The 16971-nt window shown below is 45.7% G+C and overlaps 1 protein-coding gene across 5 annotated transcripts in view; it reads left to right on the forward strand.

Annotated features, from left to right (window-relative positions):
* Positions 1-16971, forward strand: part of DOCK4 (dedicator of cytokinesis 4) — a 313731-nt gene that overhangs the window by 139823 nt on the left and 156937 nt on the right. For 4 of the 5 annotated variants that reach the window (XM_037155987.2, XM_037155989.2, XM_037155988.2 and 1 more), the window contains exons 2-6: positions 4193-4276; positions 6349-6389; positions 8522-8577; positions 12155-12251; positions 14990-15138. The exons of the other annotated variant lie outside the window; for it this stretch is intronic. In XM_037155987.2, coding sequence (XP_037011882.2) covers positions 4193-4276; positions 6349-6389; positions 8522-8577; positions 12155-12251; positions 14990-15138 — 427 coding nt within the window. The remainder of the gene's footprint in view (positions 1-4192; positions 4277-6348; positions 6390-8521; positions 8578-12154; positions 12252-14989; positions 15139-16971) is intronic. 5 annotated transcript variants of the gene reach the window in all.

A 16971-nucleotide genomic window follows, 5' to 3' on the forward strand; every position in this document is an offset into this window, starting at 1 on the left:
AACCAGCAGCATTTTACGCCCCCCCCACCCCCACCTCCTCGTAAACATCTTGTACTTTAGAAATGGTCATTGGGAGGGAAGCAGAAAGGCTTCATGGAGAATTTGTGCTGCGGGAGTTACAGGGCAAGGTGAACTTCTCGGAGAGTATGAGCCACGTGAGCGCCAGGTGTACAAGTACCATACGGATAGTTGCGGTGTGATTATTCTCGTAAGGCCCTTCCAGCCCCCACACTCTGCAGAGTCTGAAGAGCAGCTGGACTGGGTTCCCAGCAGGGCCCAGGGGACTTGGGCCTTCACTCCTTCAGCGCTGTGGGTCAGGTAGCTGCTGTGTCTGCCCTGGCATTTGGGGTGGGAGTGGGGTGGAGAGATGGACCTCATGTGACCATGTTCCCCCGGGGAAAAGGGGAGGGATGGAAGACGAGCAAGACACACCCATTATGCAGTCTGCGTGGGGGATACTGAGCAGTGTGGGTAGATCACCAGGTTGTGGCTCAGTTCAGAGGTGGTGGCCCTTTGAGGGGCTGGGGTTTTCTAGGAGACAAGGGTGAGAACCATGGTATCTGGAAGAAGTGAGCTTCTTCCCGTTATCTGTCCAAATTTGTCAGTATCTCTCCACCTCCCCGCTGGCATACCTCCTCTGTCGTGATTCCCTTCCCTCCGTCATTTCCACTGCATGTGAAATTATTATTTCAGCTGCTTAATTGATTAAAGAGGCTATCATGTAGTAGCTTGAGAATCTACTCATTGATTCTAAATTACCAGCCTTATGAAATTTCCAAAATGTAAATCACTTGTAAGTTAGAGACGAACTGTAGTTTGTAGTCAGTCTTATCTTAAGAAAGATTTTAATAATCAGTTCTAATAAAGGGTACAACACAAACTGTAACTCGTGAGCTGTTGTGAACATCAGGAAGGCCTAAAACCTTGGTTAAAGAGAAGTATTATAGTAAAAGTTTATTAGGAAGATATATCAGTCAGTCCTCTCCAGAGGAGCAGGACCAATAGGAGGTGGATATACAAGAATGATGATTTACCACAAGGAAGTAGCCCACATGACTCTAGAGGCAGGGGAGTCCCCCAGTGCGGTCTGGAGGCCAATGATACTTTTCTCAAAAGCTGTCTTCTACCAAACATACATGTACAAATGCTTTGGTGAGGGAAGTTACTATCTAAAGAGATCATGTAGTGTACCAAGATTGGGCAAAATGTTCATGTTATGAAACAAATGAAATGTGGAAGTTGAGGTTTTATTTCATGTGATGTGATGAGTGGGCCATTGTCGTGTGATCCATCTCAAGGGTTCCTATGGTGGTACTGGTGTTAATTTCATGCCTTAATCATAAGAAATTAAGTCTGGAGAGAGACTTGGCAAAACTTTTATCAACTGGTAATTATAGAAGTTTTAAACCTCCCTCCAGATAGGTAGAATGCATGAGGTGTGTCCTGAAAAAGTCCAGCCATTGTTAATACAATGAGAACAGTTTGCACGACATTGAGGTAACCTGGCAGCCAAGGAGAATGGACTGGAATGCGCATGCGTGAACAATGACGGCTTCACTGTACTAGTCAGTGGGGGTGGTACACATCGTTGACTGAGCATGTGTGCTGCTCAGTACACTGCTCAGTACTGCTCAGACCATTGCATTTCAAGTGACTGAGTGAGCAGAGCAACGAATCTGCATCAAGTTTTGCGTCAAGCTGGAACATTTTTTTTCACGGAAACTATTTGGATGATTCAGAAGACTTTCAGAATGGGTGCAGTGAGTGCAACACAAATAAAAGTGTGGCATATCTGCCTGAAAGATAGTTGAGAATCTGCTGAATGATAGTGATGCATGTTCTGGAAGGCCTGCAGTCACCCAGGTGCCTCAGCCCCCATTATAGCCCAGATTTGGCGCCCTGCGACTTCTGGGTTTTCCCAAAAATGAAAATCACCTTTGAAAGGGAAGAGATTTCAGACTGTCGATGAAATTCAGGTAAATACAATGGGGCAGCTGATGGCAATTCCAACAGAGGATTTCGCAGAGTGCTTTGAACAGTGGAAGAGATGCTGGGAGAGCCGTGTGAGATCCCAAGGTGCCCAGTCTGAAGGAGACTGAAGTGTCATCATCCTATGTACAAAGTTTCTTGCATATTCTTCAATAAATGTCTCTGTTTTTCATAGCACTTCACTGGATACGTTCTGGACAGACCTTTGTGTGTGACTGGAAGGGGGAAGTACGGTTTAAACAGTTTATGGCTAGACCATTCCAGATCATGTGGTAAATCACTTACTCCCCCACTACCGTCTGCAGTTCCTTTAGTGGTACCCCTGTGCCTGATGAGGGGGTAGAGTTTCTGAGAGGTTGGAGTCTTGGCCATGGTCTCACAGCGACCACATGGTAAGATACGGCTCACACGCACATCTCATGATACCCAGTTTGCCGTTGTTTTCCTACCCCCGGCCTTTGCACCTCAGCATCTTGAGTTGATCGGCTTCTGAAAGGCCGTATGAATGTGGTCACAGCGTAGGAACTGGTGGCTTTGGTGGAGTGGCTTCCGAACCAGAGAAGGCTGTTTTGGGTGGAGTGAGGTGTGAAGGGAGGTGACCCCCAGGAACGGTGCTGCTGTGTTCAGGCGGGTGGCGAGGGGTCGGAGGAGCCGCTGGCAATGGGGCAGGTTTCTAGCAGCTGTCGGGATTATGACGCTGGCCCTGAGTGCTGAGAGCTGTGTGGGGAGCTCACAGGGGAGTCCGTGGGCCTCACAAGATCACGTCCCGAGTGTCCAAGGCAGTTCTGGGTGCGGACTTGTTTGGAAGTCTTTCGAATTGTGTCTATCCCTTCAGTGGTCAGTCCCTCGTAAGAAGAGGTCTCAGAAGTGACTCAAAGTGACCTGGGGTGTATGTAGACCCTTGGTTATTTTTCGAGTGAATGTCTGGCACGTCACTGTGTGGCCACGTGGCACTTATGATTGTAGTTAGAACATTACATCGTGAATTAGTGTTCATCTCAGATGTGCTAACTTGGTTACTGTGTAGTTATTTTCATCCCTCTCATGGACTCCGGGTTATATTTTCTGTCCTGTGTTTTGATTTCTGTTGTTAATTTTGTTTAAAGATCATAAAGGTGCTTTAAACATATCTGAAAATCCATTACTTATGGGCACATTTTAATTTTTGACAGATTTGTGTGTTCTGTTGGGCTTCTAAAATATGTTCACAGCATTGAGAGTCATTTATGGGGGGGGTTGGGGCTGTGTCAACACCTCCTTAACTGGACCAGAATTCTGAAGTTCAGTTCCAAAGCTGTGGTCTTTTCAAAGTCAAGCACTCAAAGCATTTACCATCATTGTTCTTTGATGTGAACTGCAAGTCGATTTCAGCACACACCGTCTTTAAGAGACATCTCTTCTCATGTCAAGTATGGAGGTGCATTTTTGCTATGTCTCCAATCTTATCTCCTTCATGAGTTGAGCATTATTATTTCTGGAGGAATCCTGGTGCTCATTCTCTCTCAAAATTCCTTGAGTTGCCTGCGCTTGACTGACCTGCACATATTTTCTGTCTGATGTCACATCCTGGTCCTGTCCAGCCTGTAAAGCGGTTCAGAAACGGATCCACCAATAAGCAACAAGGAGGGCTAAGTGGTGGCCTCGTCCCCACCCACTGCAGATGCAGTGATGGCTCAGGTGGGCAGGCACAGTTACGGTGGCTCTTCATTTAGTCCTGGAGGAGAGGTCCCACCGTGACCAATGTCACCATAGGTCACTACGCAGAAGACTGCTTTTATGCCACATACTGGGCTGGGTCCTGGGGGTGTAGTGGTGAGCAAAGAGACACAGTCCCTTCTCTTGATGAGCTTATGGCCTAAGGAGAAGACATCTTCAATAGCAGAAAGGCAAACCAAGCTGGCACCTGGGTGGGGAGTGGACGTAGCAATGAACATGTTGGAAATGGTAATTTAATAAAGTCCTCATCCTGGAAATTCATGTTCATAATACTTGTTTGACAGAGAAGTTGGCAAAGTGTATAAACTTTAAAAAGTTGACTCTTTGAAAATATGTAAAATTAAAATATGACCGTGTCTCCTAGCTGCCAAGGTATGGACAGGCGGTCCGCCCTCGTTGTCCTGCTCACTTAATATTCCACAGTGAGCCACGGCTCTGCCCGCCCCGGGTACAACCATCTTCATCTCTTCTGTATCATTTCTTACAGTCATCGCCAGCTTTCGAGGCACCGTCCCCTACGGGCTGTCGCTGGAGATTGGAGACACAGTCCAGATCCTGGAGAAGTGTGACGGTAAGGGCCGACAGTGATTCTTTGGGCGGGGTGAACAGCCCCTCAGTGGTTCCTAGAGTTTACACACTCTGTGCACCTCTTTGTGAATCTGGAATTCTTCCAGGGGTCCCTGTGAACCATTTTTGACAAGCTTTGTTTCTTGCATATTCGATCGTTGCTGTGTGGGAAGGCATCATTTGGTATTTTTAAAACTGATGGTATTTTCTCCCTAGTATTCTTTCCTTATATTCACTAGTGCCAACATAGAAATCGATGGAGATTACTATGTTTGCGGGGGTCCGGGACTCAGCACCAGACTTGAAGGCCTTTCTTAGAATCTCGAGGGACTTGTACATTCCCCAGGACAGGGGGCCCAGAAGTGGTTCCCCTGAGGGGAGGCAACCGGAGGCTCAGAGGGGAGCCGGGCCCCGGGAAGTCGGCTCTCTGGCTGCAGCCCAATGTGCACTGAAATTATTCGACGCATTTGACATCTTAGTGGAATATAGTATATGAAATCATATGATTGTTGTTGATTTATGTAGCAGATTACTCCTTAAATCAACATGCCTAATATATTTCCAAATGTTTCCATTCCTGTTCTGCAAAGCGTCCTTACACTTTAGTCTTTGAAAAGATCCTAGATAAAATGACTGTTCTTTGTTAATGGAACAAACGCAAAGTCCCATCAGCATATCATAAAACATTCATTTTCCCTCCTAACCTGTTGTCTTTATTAGGAGTTCATAGTATAATATTCTATCGTATCAAGGTTCATTGTTGATTAAATTGCATCCCCCAAACAGAGCTGTGTTACATTGAGTTAGACCCTGGTGAGATGTGGGTGTTTGTCTTGGCTATTGCCATCAACAACTTTAAAAATGTAATGTTTTTTCTGGCTTTGCCAGATGCATTTTGTCTGTTTCTACTTTGTATATAGATAAATATAAAATCTATCTTGAATCAGTGCCTAAAAATGGGCTCCACGTCTACGGGGAGCTATTTTGTAATCTAAAAACTGTCTGTTCAGTCTAATTGGACAGATTCTTTCTATTACATTTCTGCAGTTTTGGGAAGTTTGGCTTCTCTTAGAATAACTACTTAAGAATGGATGTATCTCTTGAATATGTCTTTAAGGGATTTAATAAACCCTAAGATAAAGAAATTTATGATTCGCTATTCACTCCTTTTTCTTCTGAATTTAAAACCATTAGGCATGGTTTTTTTTATTGTATATCCTTAAAAAAACTTATGAGGAACAAAAATATTTAAATACAAATCTCAGATATTTCTTTTTGAAAATTTAATTTAAAAAATCAGTAGAACTTTTGTTGCATGGTAAAATATTTTCTTAATAAATAAAATGGTTTCTCTATTTGAAATTGTAAGTTGAAAATAATACATTTATGGGGGCTGTATATTAGCCATCTACATTTATATACACATACATACATATATATATATATATACACACACCCTGCACTTGTTTTATAAAAAAGCCATGATCCCCCTTAAGGGCCGTGCTGTGACACTGGTTTAGCATTGCTGGGAGGTCCCGTAGCAGGCCTTCTACAGGACGAAAGTGATAGTGCGCTTGGTTAGTCGGTCACTGAGCCGACGAAAGAATAGTACCCATTCATTCTCTTCATGAATGAGACTTGGCTTCACTCTTCCTCTATTTTTCTTTGTTAGATTTTATTTTGTATTGGTTTCGGGTGTGCAACATCCTAGTTAGACAATCGTGCACTTTACAAAGGCATTTCCAGCACCCGCCTGGCCCCATACACAGTCCCTGCAGCAGTACGGACTTGTTACCTGTGCTTTTCTCTCAACACCTGGTGCTGGAGACTGACTCCAGCCCAAGGCAGTGGCCTGAAGGACGCACAGACGCACTCGGTGCCTGTTGGCCAAGCTCGCCTTCAGCGGCAGGGACTAGGCTTTGTATCCAGGCAGAGATTTTGGAAATATATTAAGTTTTGTGCAGATTGTTGAATTTCCCTGAGACATAGCAAAGAACAGATTGGTTTGTAATCATTTCTTCTCTTTGAAATATCACAATGGTTTATTTAAAGATGATTCTGATTATGTCTTCACAGGCTGGTACAGAGGATTTGCCTTAAAAAACCCAAATCTCAAGGTAAAAAAAAAATTATTACTTCTAACCACCATTGTGGGATTTTTAAAAAGTTATTTTACTTCATTTCATTATCCAGTTGAAATTACCGTTGGGACTCTTAGTTGAAATGCCAAATGGCAACACGGATTTTCATAATTTTGGAAATTCCTTTGAACTTGGATTATGGTTAAGATGTGCTGCTCAAATGGTAATCCTTATGTAGCTCTGGAAATTTGTACCGAGAAGACCTTAATAAGCTCATTATACATAAACAAAATCTTTTTGAAGCTTTAGTTTGGCAGAGGGCAAAATTAAACTTCAGGCAAGGGAAATAACGAATTTCAAAAGAAATACTGAATTGAGGTATTTAATCTTTTCTGTGGTATCATTTGCAGAGTAGTGGGCTGGGGAGAGGGGATTATCTCAGCGCTGTGGTAATAGTCCTCTGGGTTTTTGCAGCTGAGATGGGGGGCGGTGGGTGGGCAACCATGATAGAGCTGCTCATCTTCCTCCCATCCCACAGGGCAGCTAAGGCTCATTGTCCTTTCCCTCCTTGTATAAATATTTAGGAATCACAGCAGCATGACCTTTGTTTTACCCTTCATCGTATAGCTAATGGTTTTGATGCTAGTCTTTCTCTATATCTGTGTTTTTCCACTTTATTCAAATCTCCCCAGCCTTCCCCCGTACTTCCCACATTCTCTAGTATTTTCTTATCTGCCATTCTCTTTTTTGGTTGAATTTTGACTTTGTTGGATTGTAGATAAGAAATTGTGTAATTTTTATTTTGCCTGTCTTTCTGCCTTTTAACCTTTTTCTGGATGATATGACTTTGCTTAATTACTTTATTTTATTTATTTTAGGTCATTTTAAAGGAAAGCCTGAGGGACCAAAGAGTATGCAGATTTAATTTTTTTTTAATACAGTAGCCCTCATTTAAAGTTATTTTTGGATATCTGCTACTCACATGCAAATATAGCTTCAGTATTTAATTATCCGTGTAGAACTTGTTTGAGAAAAAAAATCTATTAGACTTTTGTTATTTCTGTCATTCTTCTACTTCCAAATTCTGAATTTCTTTTATTAATTGTAATTATTCTATTAATTTTACCATTGAGACAAATTTAAATTTTGAAGGAAAAAAGCATTTTTTTAATCTATATACCTCTTCACTATTGTTTTGTATGTACAGAATTAGCTTATTAAATTTTATGTTATCCTTGGATCCACAAGGGTGATAATGTATTCAAATGACATTTGTTTTTCTAAATATTTAATTGAATTTGTCATTTGATTATACATAAAAAATCATTCAGAGGGTATTGTCATTTAATGGACATTAAAATCGATGCTCATCTTTTTAATGTTTCTTTCAATGTCCCATTGAGCACAGAAGAACAATGGTCTCATCCTGTCTTTTCCCAGCAATGAAAAAGCTTTAAGCCAGTGCGGCTCCTTTTGTTAATTTTCGTTGCCTGGGAATGGCTGCCTGGTGATTGACTACTGCTACATTCTCATTAAACGATCTCCAGTAGCACTTAATACACACATGCTGTCTCCAAATTCACATTGGTGTTTTTGTTTTGTGTATAATTTAAATACACACATGAGTGTTTGGGAGAAAACACCCAAAACAAAAAAAAGGAATGACCTCTTTTCAGAACCATGCAGTATTATTTTAAAAATCTTATTCAGTGTAACATGCTTTCTAGGCAGATTTCCTGAAAAAAAATTAAAAAATTTCTGTCTTATAAAAATATATTGTTGAGATTTAACTTTTTAACTTCATTTTGATTGTTCACCCTATTACAGATGTCCATTTTCCTTGCGTTTGCCCCCCGCCCCGCTCCCCTCTGGCCATCACTGCTCTGTTGTCCGTGTCTGTGGGTTATGCATATATGTTCTTCGGTTAACCCCATAACTTTTAAAATTATATTTGAGAATCTTAAATTTGTAGGCTAGTGAAGAGTAGAAAAGAGAAGAAGTGAGCCTGAGCTGTAGTCAATTTAGCCTCCGGAAGGTGGTAGAGATGATGTTTCCGCCTAGTCCTGGTATCGCTATGTTGTAGGCTGTGTTTCACACATATGACTTGTGAACCAAACTTGGCCTTGACAGACTGCTCGCACTTCAGCCTCCCTGTTTTCCTCTTCCAGGGTATCTTTCCTTCCAGCTACGTCCACTTGAAAAATGCCTTCGTGAAGAACAAAGGGTAAGGAATAAGTTTTATTAATAGTTGGGGGATTGTCACAGAACCATCGCTTACTCTGAAACTTGAAAATCTTGGTAATTGTCTTGACTGATGAACAGTAAAAGATTACGCCATTGTCTGTGCTATTTAATAAATCGAGGTTGCACTCAGCAGTTGCTGGAGGAAATGAAAGCCATGTCAGTGTGTGCTGGACAGCGGTGGCGTGTAGGGCACCGTGGAGGCTCCTCACTGCCCACACAGCGTGGCAGCAGCCCAGCTTGAAGTAGGGGTTGGTTCTCGTTGGTTTCTGCTGTAGGGAAGCATGGTGGTCAGACCCATCGAATGCTGAGTCACGTCCCAAACCCCAGGAATGTCCTGGGTTCACCACTGATTGTAAGCAGCAAAGTCTGTCTCTCTGCTCAGAGATGATGCTCTATCCTTGGGTGACCTCTTCACAAAGGCATCATTATACTTCAGAGGACATCATTTCTGTGATATTTTTCTCAGTTGAGTTCATTGATCGCCTAGGATTTTTCATACATTTTAAAAGATTTTCCAGTCTATTTTCAAAGAACTCAAGGCAGGTGTCAGGATCACAGACCAGTCAAATAAAATGCCTCAGAATAAACCCACAGGGCTGGCTTATTGAAGTGGCTAACGTGAGCGGATCAGTATAAGGGCCATGGATTTGGGCCAAAGCATTAGCCGCTAGTGTCACAAGGAATATGCATTGGATTGTTGATTCTTTTTTTATTTTATGACCAAAGAAAGAATACAGGTTCAGCCCTAAAAATCACATTTTCCCTCAAATAGCAAAAAAGTGAGCAACTTTTCTGAATTTTGGAAGCACATTATAGAGCATGTTAAATGAAATCTTCAAACTTGAGGTTTACCAAAAGAATTCCAAGGGTGCTATTCAAATGGATGATGCTGATATCCACTCTATATAAAGGCAGAGTATTGAATGTTAGTTTGGCGCAGTAACTTCTGCATGTGGCTGAGGGTCTGTGGTATAGTTGTGTTCCCTGGATGGATTGAACTTGGAGTATAGGAGACCCTTCTACTGGGTGTCTTAACCACTGGAAGCAGTATTATTGTTATTAGTGGAGTTATAGTAGTCATCACTTGGCATAGTAGATGAAAACTGTAGTTCTAGTGCCGTGTGCTAATAATTGCTGTGGCTACTTCTCATGTAATAAACGTGTTCATCAGAAATGTTGTGTAGCCATAATCTGCCAGGAGTGAGTCCAGGTGAGTGATTGATTAGTTCTTTGGGCGTTCTCCCCCAGGCATGGGGGGACAGTGCCCAGCCCTCCTGCAGTCACCAGAGGACAGTTCACAGAACACGTCAGCCACAGGCTTGCTCTTCCTTCTGACCTGTGATCCCAGCCATCTGAGCTGGGCCATGTGGAAACCCCAAGGTCTGTCTCTACCTGGTCCCACAATGGGGGCCCCTGGGCACACTCGGGTAGTCAGGCCACTTTGCTGCCTTTGTCTCAAACCCCACCTTGACCCCAGAGTTTTGCAGAGCAAAGGGCCACCCAGCCCCTCCATCCACTTTGACCATGGAAGACATACAAGAGAACTTTGGGGTAGAACCAAAATTTATTTTCTTAAAAATACTGGCATCAAGACCCTAGATTCTGGGACTGTCAACAGGAAGCAAAACTTGAGCCTGAAAACAGTGAAGAGCCATCTCCCCAGGGGCTCGCTTCCCTGGAGAGGCCCCTCGTGGGGTGTGGACCTCCACTGCCTCCTTTTCAGGAACCAGCAGCCCAGCCCAGTGGGCCACCGGTGTGAAGCGGCCATGGAGAGCTTCTGCAAACCACCGGACAGAGCCTCATCCCAGGGGCAGCTGCTGAGGACAGGCTCTGCGGAGCCTGATTTTGGTTTTGGTATAATTAACTGGAAACAGCTGCCTTCCCTAAAATGGCAATTTTGTGCCTTCTGGAAAACTTACATTTTGGTTGAACAAACCTAAATCAGCTTCCGGCGGACTGAGTTGCCCTCACGCTCTGGCCCGCCTGGGTCGTGGAGGCCTGTGGGGCGGAGGGGTCCTCACGTGGCGTTAGAGTTTGTAAACAGTGAGGCCCCATCTGGACTGTTCATCCCTGCGAGGGCTGTGCCACTTTGGAATGTGAAGTGAGCCAGGGCGTGTTCCTGGAAATGCACTGTTCCCTCCTCGAGCTTGTATCTGATCATTTTATCACCTCCACCTCCACCTCCACCTCCACCTCCAAAGAGTCATCAGTGAAATTGCAACAGTTACTTCAAAAGCAGAGTGAATGAATGCACAACCACTTGAAAGTGTCATCTGCCTGCTTGATGACAAGTCTGTGTCTGTCCCAGTTCATGTATCGTTGTTTACTTTCCTTCTAGCTTTATATTTGCAGCTGTGTTTAAGCTCCAGGAGGTAGGAAAATAGTCACAGGGCAAGTGTTTTAGCAGCAGCTTGGAGTGATGCCGGGGAAGAAATCAAGGCAGGATTTCAGTTCCCACAAAGACTCAACAAAAGATAGTTTCACCCTCTTTGGATATAAATGAAAAAGGAACTACAGAGTGTTAACAGACCTCATGCTAAGAAGTCATTTTCCTGGTTCAGGGCCTAATATGCTGTTATCTTCTAAGTAGTAGATGTCCTTGGGGGATAAAACTCAAATGAAGAAAATAATCCTCATCAATGTATTCAGTAGCATTCTTTTGAGAAGTGGTAGTAATAACCACTTAACCATTTTAACCTGCATAAAATCGGGAAAAACATGAGAAAAGAAACTTGAGGTGAACAGAGGTTATTGTGGGCACAGAGAACAAATTAAGCCTTTTTGTGCCCCACCCCCAAATCTACTTATGTATCTGCTCAACAGTGGGACCCCACCTTACTAGATACTGGGCTGAGTATTTTCCAAGTATAGTTGCTAATTTATAGAGAAGAAATAGGGAGAATGCATTGCCCTGATCACAGAGAGAGACACTTTATGATGGATACTCAGAAACCTGTGTAGGCTTAAGCCCTGCATGAGTGTGACAGTGTGTGAAAACTTCACTGATCGGCGGCGGCGTTTTCCAGGGCTCTGATTACAGACAATGAAAATCGAGTGGTAATGACATCCAGGGAGTGTTAGTCGGTACCTGGCGTCTCCTGAGTTGGGATGTTTGCAGCCGTCAGGTCCTCGTCAGTGAACCAAGCCAGTCATACCCTCGAGGCCCTGGAGCTGTGGGGCTGTGGAAAGCAAAAACCCTGTCCCAGGAAGGCAAGCCTGGTGGCCTTATGACATAGGTGAGGGCTTGGGGGCCTGGAGAACTTCAACAAGCTGCTGTTTCGTGGTCCATCCTTGGCCAGAGCCGAACTCTTCTAATGTTACCACTTTGTCACCACCCTCCTTGACTCTGGGTGGTGTGGCTGGTCACTTTGGGACAGCATTGCCATATTGCACAGGGCATGCCACACACCAGTTCCGAACCGGCCCCGGTCACTGTCTGCAGAACCCAGGGTAGAGAGGCGGCTTCCTTTCCTAGTTTATTGTTTAGGGTATTCCAAAGAAAGTGGTTGTCCATGATATTTGCATATGTACTTCGTTTTCCTTTTTTAATTTCACAGACAATTTGAAATGATCATTCCCACCGAAGACTCCGTCATCACAGAAATGACATCGACGCTGCGAGACTGGGGAGCCATGTGGAAACAGCTCTATGTGGTAGGTCCCTCCCGATGGCATGGTTCTTTCAACAGAGAATTGCTTTGACAAATAGCTGAAGGGGACCCTGGCTGGTGTGGCTCAGTGGACTGAGTGCCAGCCTGAGAACTGAACCAAAGGGTCACTGGTTCCATTCCCAGTCAGGGCACAGGCCTGGCTTGCAGGCCAGATTCCCAGTAGGGGGCACATGAGAGGCAACCACACGTGGATGCTTCTCTCCCTCTCTTTCTCCCTCCCTTCCCCTCTAAAAAGAAAGAAAGAAAATCTTTAAAAAAAGAAAAAGCTGAGTAAGAGGAAGCAGGGACCAGGGTTGGAACAGCTGCTTTGCGTCCCCAGCACTCCTCCAGGGTCAAGGACACCGAGCGTAAGGGACAGCCTGCATGTGCTGCTCCCTGCGCACACCGCGGGGGGGCCTGCGAGTTCTCCCGGCCATGGGGACGTCAGGGGTCATTTCCCCGGCGTCTGATCAAAGAGGGTGTTTTACAGGGAACAAGCGTCAAGCTTTCTGAAAATATTTAAATTTAAGGGAGAAATAGATTTATTTTCAACATAATTTTTATATTGGTAGTATTTTATTGTATTTTAATTTTCTATATGATTCACATGTACTGAGAGGGTTAGACTACTTACCCAGAATATACCATAAAAAGGAATTTTCTAAATATACCATAAAAAGGAATTTTTCTTGAGTAAAAAAAGGGGATGCAATGTTCTGAGGGCCTCTGTGGGTACTGATTTACTCACTAGAACAAACCACACTTACTGAGTGCCGTGGGGAGCACTCTGTCTGCAGTCTCTCACCTAACCCCCCACACCCACTGGAGACAAGAATGACCCTGACCACCCCAGCTCACTGGGAGGGACGGGAGGCAGGGAGCTGAGAGCGTGGTCTGGGCTTGGATTCTGACGTGGCAGAACCCCACTCGGAACCCCTAGATATGTGGAAATTTGGGCGTGCTAAGTTCTTTTTTGATTTTCAAAGGAAGGTATAGAACAGCTTAATCCTTTAGAGAGATGTGTTCAAAATACAAAGGTGTTCTTATCCTGACAAAGCGATTGGAAAAGCCTGCCAGAGAATCAGTCCAAATCAGTGAGGGACGTGGGCACAGAGGGACAGTTTTTGTTGTTCCGCATGAAATGCAATCGGGTATTTGATGGAGGCAAGAGAGTCTTAACACATCCCCAAGACAAACCCTTTTGGTTCTGGGTTCATCTGATTGGGCCCAGTGGCTTTAGGACTCAACAGCAGAGTCCACAGGACGGTCTCAGAGGAAACGCCAGAGTCCCCACTGGGCAGGAATCCGGTAAATGCAAGGTCAAGGTCACTGAGCTCTGGGCGGGACGCTGCTGAGGGGATGAAGGCCTCCTTTGGAGATAAAAAAAATAATATGTTGGAATGAATATAAAATCCAAGTATTATTTTACTTAAAATAACATTGTGCACGCCAGTGACATGGAAAATGAAGCTATTCGAAATGTTCAAATTACTGCTTCCCGACACCCAGCATGAGATGGATAAAAATAACGACAGTGTTTTCCACTCAGAGACCTGGGCCAGCGCTTCCCTGTGTGTGGGGAACAAAGCTACATTTCCCCTCGATTCTGCCTTTTCTGGCTATTTTTTTCCTGCCTTTGAGGTGTCCAGCATCTATTCTGGGGACATACTAGATGGGCTTGAAAATCCTGTGTTGTGAGCTCTCGGAGTACCCTCCTTACTGCCTACTATTCTGGGCGGTGGAGATGGAATTATTTACAATTTCCCCGGGCACTGGAATGGTAGTCAGTTTTACACTGGGAACAAATACAAAGTTTACCCAGGAGATGCCGGATTTTTGACCTTGAGAAGGAGGCTGACTTGGCTGTGTTGGACCTCCTGGGTTCTGTCTTCCTCATGTTCATGCTCGGTGGTGAACAGTTTAAGGTCACGGTACTGGGTCGGGGTGCTGCCCACGCTGTTCTTCAGCAATTGGAAGGGGCCTCCCTTCTCCAGCAGAAGGTGTTTGATGAGGCCGGTTGTGTCTCATAAATCCTAAGCAGCGTGAGAGACTCTCTTGATAGGAGAACACTGAGCATCGAAGCACGTGGTAAATGCTTGAGAAATGCCAGTTGCTCTACTGAATAACTTTGGTGAAGGCCTAAGTAATGTCCTTTAAAATGTCGCTTGATATGTCAGTGATAAAACCACAAGAAACACAGGAGAAGTACAGCAGCCATCTTTTACTGGGTGATGTGTGGGGGGCCTTGGGCAGGGAGTTTGTTCATCTCTACCAAGCAGTCTGCCCCTCAGATCTTACCAGAGATGCTCTGTCCGGGGCCCTGTGCTCTGTGAGGGGCCTGCATGTGAATTTGGGTCTGTCAGAACTCACGCCATTTTCATGTAGGCAAGTAAAAACTTCCCTGGTTTCTAAAACACTCGAAGTCCCACAACTGCATCTCTGCTCCGTGGAGAGGGAGGCAGCCCCGAGACCGGTGGAGCCGCTGGTGTGGTGCACAGTGTGGTGTGGACGCGTCACCGCGCGGGGTGGTCTCAGGAGGGACGCTGGCCTCTCGGGGAGGGAAGCAGCATTATCAGACAGAGTGACAGTGGACAGAGCGGCAAGTGTGTTTGCGGACACGTGGCCAGCGTCTGCTAAGGAAGAATCTATCCCGAGATGCCAGCGCATAGGACGCGTCCCTCCATTCCTCTGTGGCCACGCTGGGGACCCGCTGCTGAGCCTGCTCGTTTACATATTTCCTAGAGAAATGAAGGTGACCTCTTCCACCGGCTGTGGCACATCATGAACGAGATTCTGGACCTGCGGCGGCAGGTGCTGGTGGGCCATCTGACCCATGACCGGATGAGGGACGTGAAGCGTCACATCACTGCCCGTCTCGACTGGGGCAACGAGTGAGTACCGTCCCCTGCAGGGGCCGCCTTCTCAGGGGAGCGGGGGTGGGGGGTGAACACCAAGACAAGGGCATGAGCTGATATGTGGCATTATCTCCAGGAGACACTTTATGGGGCTTTTCCAGTTGTCTGTTTTGGGGGATTTGGTACAAACTGTCATTGACGGAACCGAGGACCATACCTCCTAGGACTGGTCAGGGTGGGACGGGGCTGCTTTCAGCTCCCTAATCCCCTGTGTGGCCTGCTGCTGGCCTGTGCTCATGAACATGAACTGTTCACAGGCATGTGAGACATGGCTCCTGCCAGACTGGTCTGGGTTTCAGGTGGGCTTTAGGTTTGGCAAATGGTTCCTTCAAACATACACCTCTCTGTGCTGCCCATGCAGTCCACAGGGGGATGCTGAACTCTGCAGCTCCCTGGGGGGGGGGGGGGTCTGCCCACGGGGCCCCTCCTCACAGCCGAGACTGCTCTTGTGCATGTAGATCAGCCTCTTTGAGGATCCGCTTTGCAGAACCCAGAAGCTGCTCTTGACTGAGATTTACTCTTAAATAAAACTAAGTGACCATAGTAACAGGCACGTGAAATAGTAAATCTAATCAGTTAAAGCTCTGATTGAGGCTGATCCTGTGCGAAGTAAGGATGATTGCTAATATGTGGGAGAGAAACTCGAAAATGCCACCTGCGACTCTGTTCCTGAGCTTGTTGAGCTCTACATTTAAGGGAGTCAAAGCGCCCTCAATATCGCCCTCCTTTCCTCTCCCAAACCTCCCTTTGCTGTTTGCACCTTCAAAGGTCTTAGAGTGACAGTGTCAAAGAAACGCAGATAGCAAAGGGGAATGGCAGGAGGCACACCACAGGGGGATTTGCTGCTTCTAGAACCTGGAAGGGACAGTTGGAAGGCAGAGAGCTCTCCCCCACCCGTGGGAAGGTGCTCTCCCTTGGCTTCCTGCAGACTTGTGACTTACCGGCAGGCCCTTGTCACAGCCACGGCTGATCTCATGCACACAGGTCAGCCTCTTTGGCCAGTCAGACCTCGTAAACCTCCATGGCACCCCCACTACTCCTGGCGCTTTGTGGAGTGAGACATGCCATCCCTCGGCAGGTGGTCAGCGGAGTGGCCCTCATTTCTTTATCTCTAGGCAATTCCTTCCTTGGAGTGGGGGCGGGGATGAAAAACATCCAGGTGTGCGGTGGCCGCATGATGATTCTTTAGGAACTGGCTCTTTTCGGTCTCAAGACACTTCCTGAGCCCCTCTGGACTTCGGCGTGTCCTCCTGTGGAGGGGAGTGGGCTGGACTTGGTGGGCCCAGGGCCCGCTTGCTTTAGGACCATGTGATTCGCATGTGGCTTTTCCTGGCCCCGGGAGAGAAAGTCTGCCAGCCGTCTGCCTGGAGCCCGCAGTCTTGCTGGGGGACATGGGGTGGGTCTAAAGGAATCTGAATGCGCCCTGTGTGGCTCTGTCATCAACGTGCTCCTTTTTTTTAATTTATTTTTTTGAAAAACTGAGTTTCCACCAAATTGTACTGGCTCTTAGTCATGATGCTGCTCCCTGTTTAGAAGACTCTGTTTGTAAATAGAATTAAAGTTGGAGGAAGTTAGCTTATCAAAACACCGAGAAACAGAGAGCAGGCCGCAGGATCCTTTTCCATTGTCAGGAAAGGGGGGGCCCGGGAGGAAAGGGAGGAAAAACATGACTGTGACTGAATCCTGACCCGTTTGGACTCCGCCAGTTCTAGCCTGTGCTTTGGGTGTTTCTGTGGCTGAGTAAGTTGGTAAAACGGTGCGTGAACATGAGCAATAGAATGTATTTGGATCATCCTCAAAGTCATGCAT

This window comes from Artibeus jamaicensis, unplaced genomic scaffold (assembly GCF_021234435.1).
Source record: "Artibeus jamaicensis isolate MK-2021 breed Jamaican fruit bat unplaced genomic scaffold, CSHL_Jam_final contig_1016, whole genome shotgun sequence".
Lineage (NCBI taxonomy): Eukaryota > Metazoa > Chordata > Mammalia > Chiroptera > Phyllostomidae > Artibeus > Artibeus jamaicensis.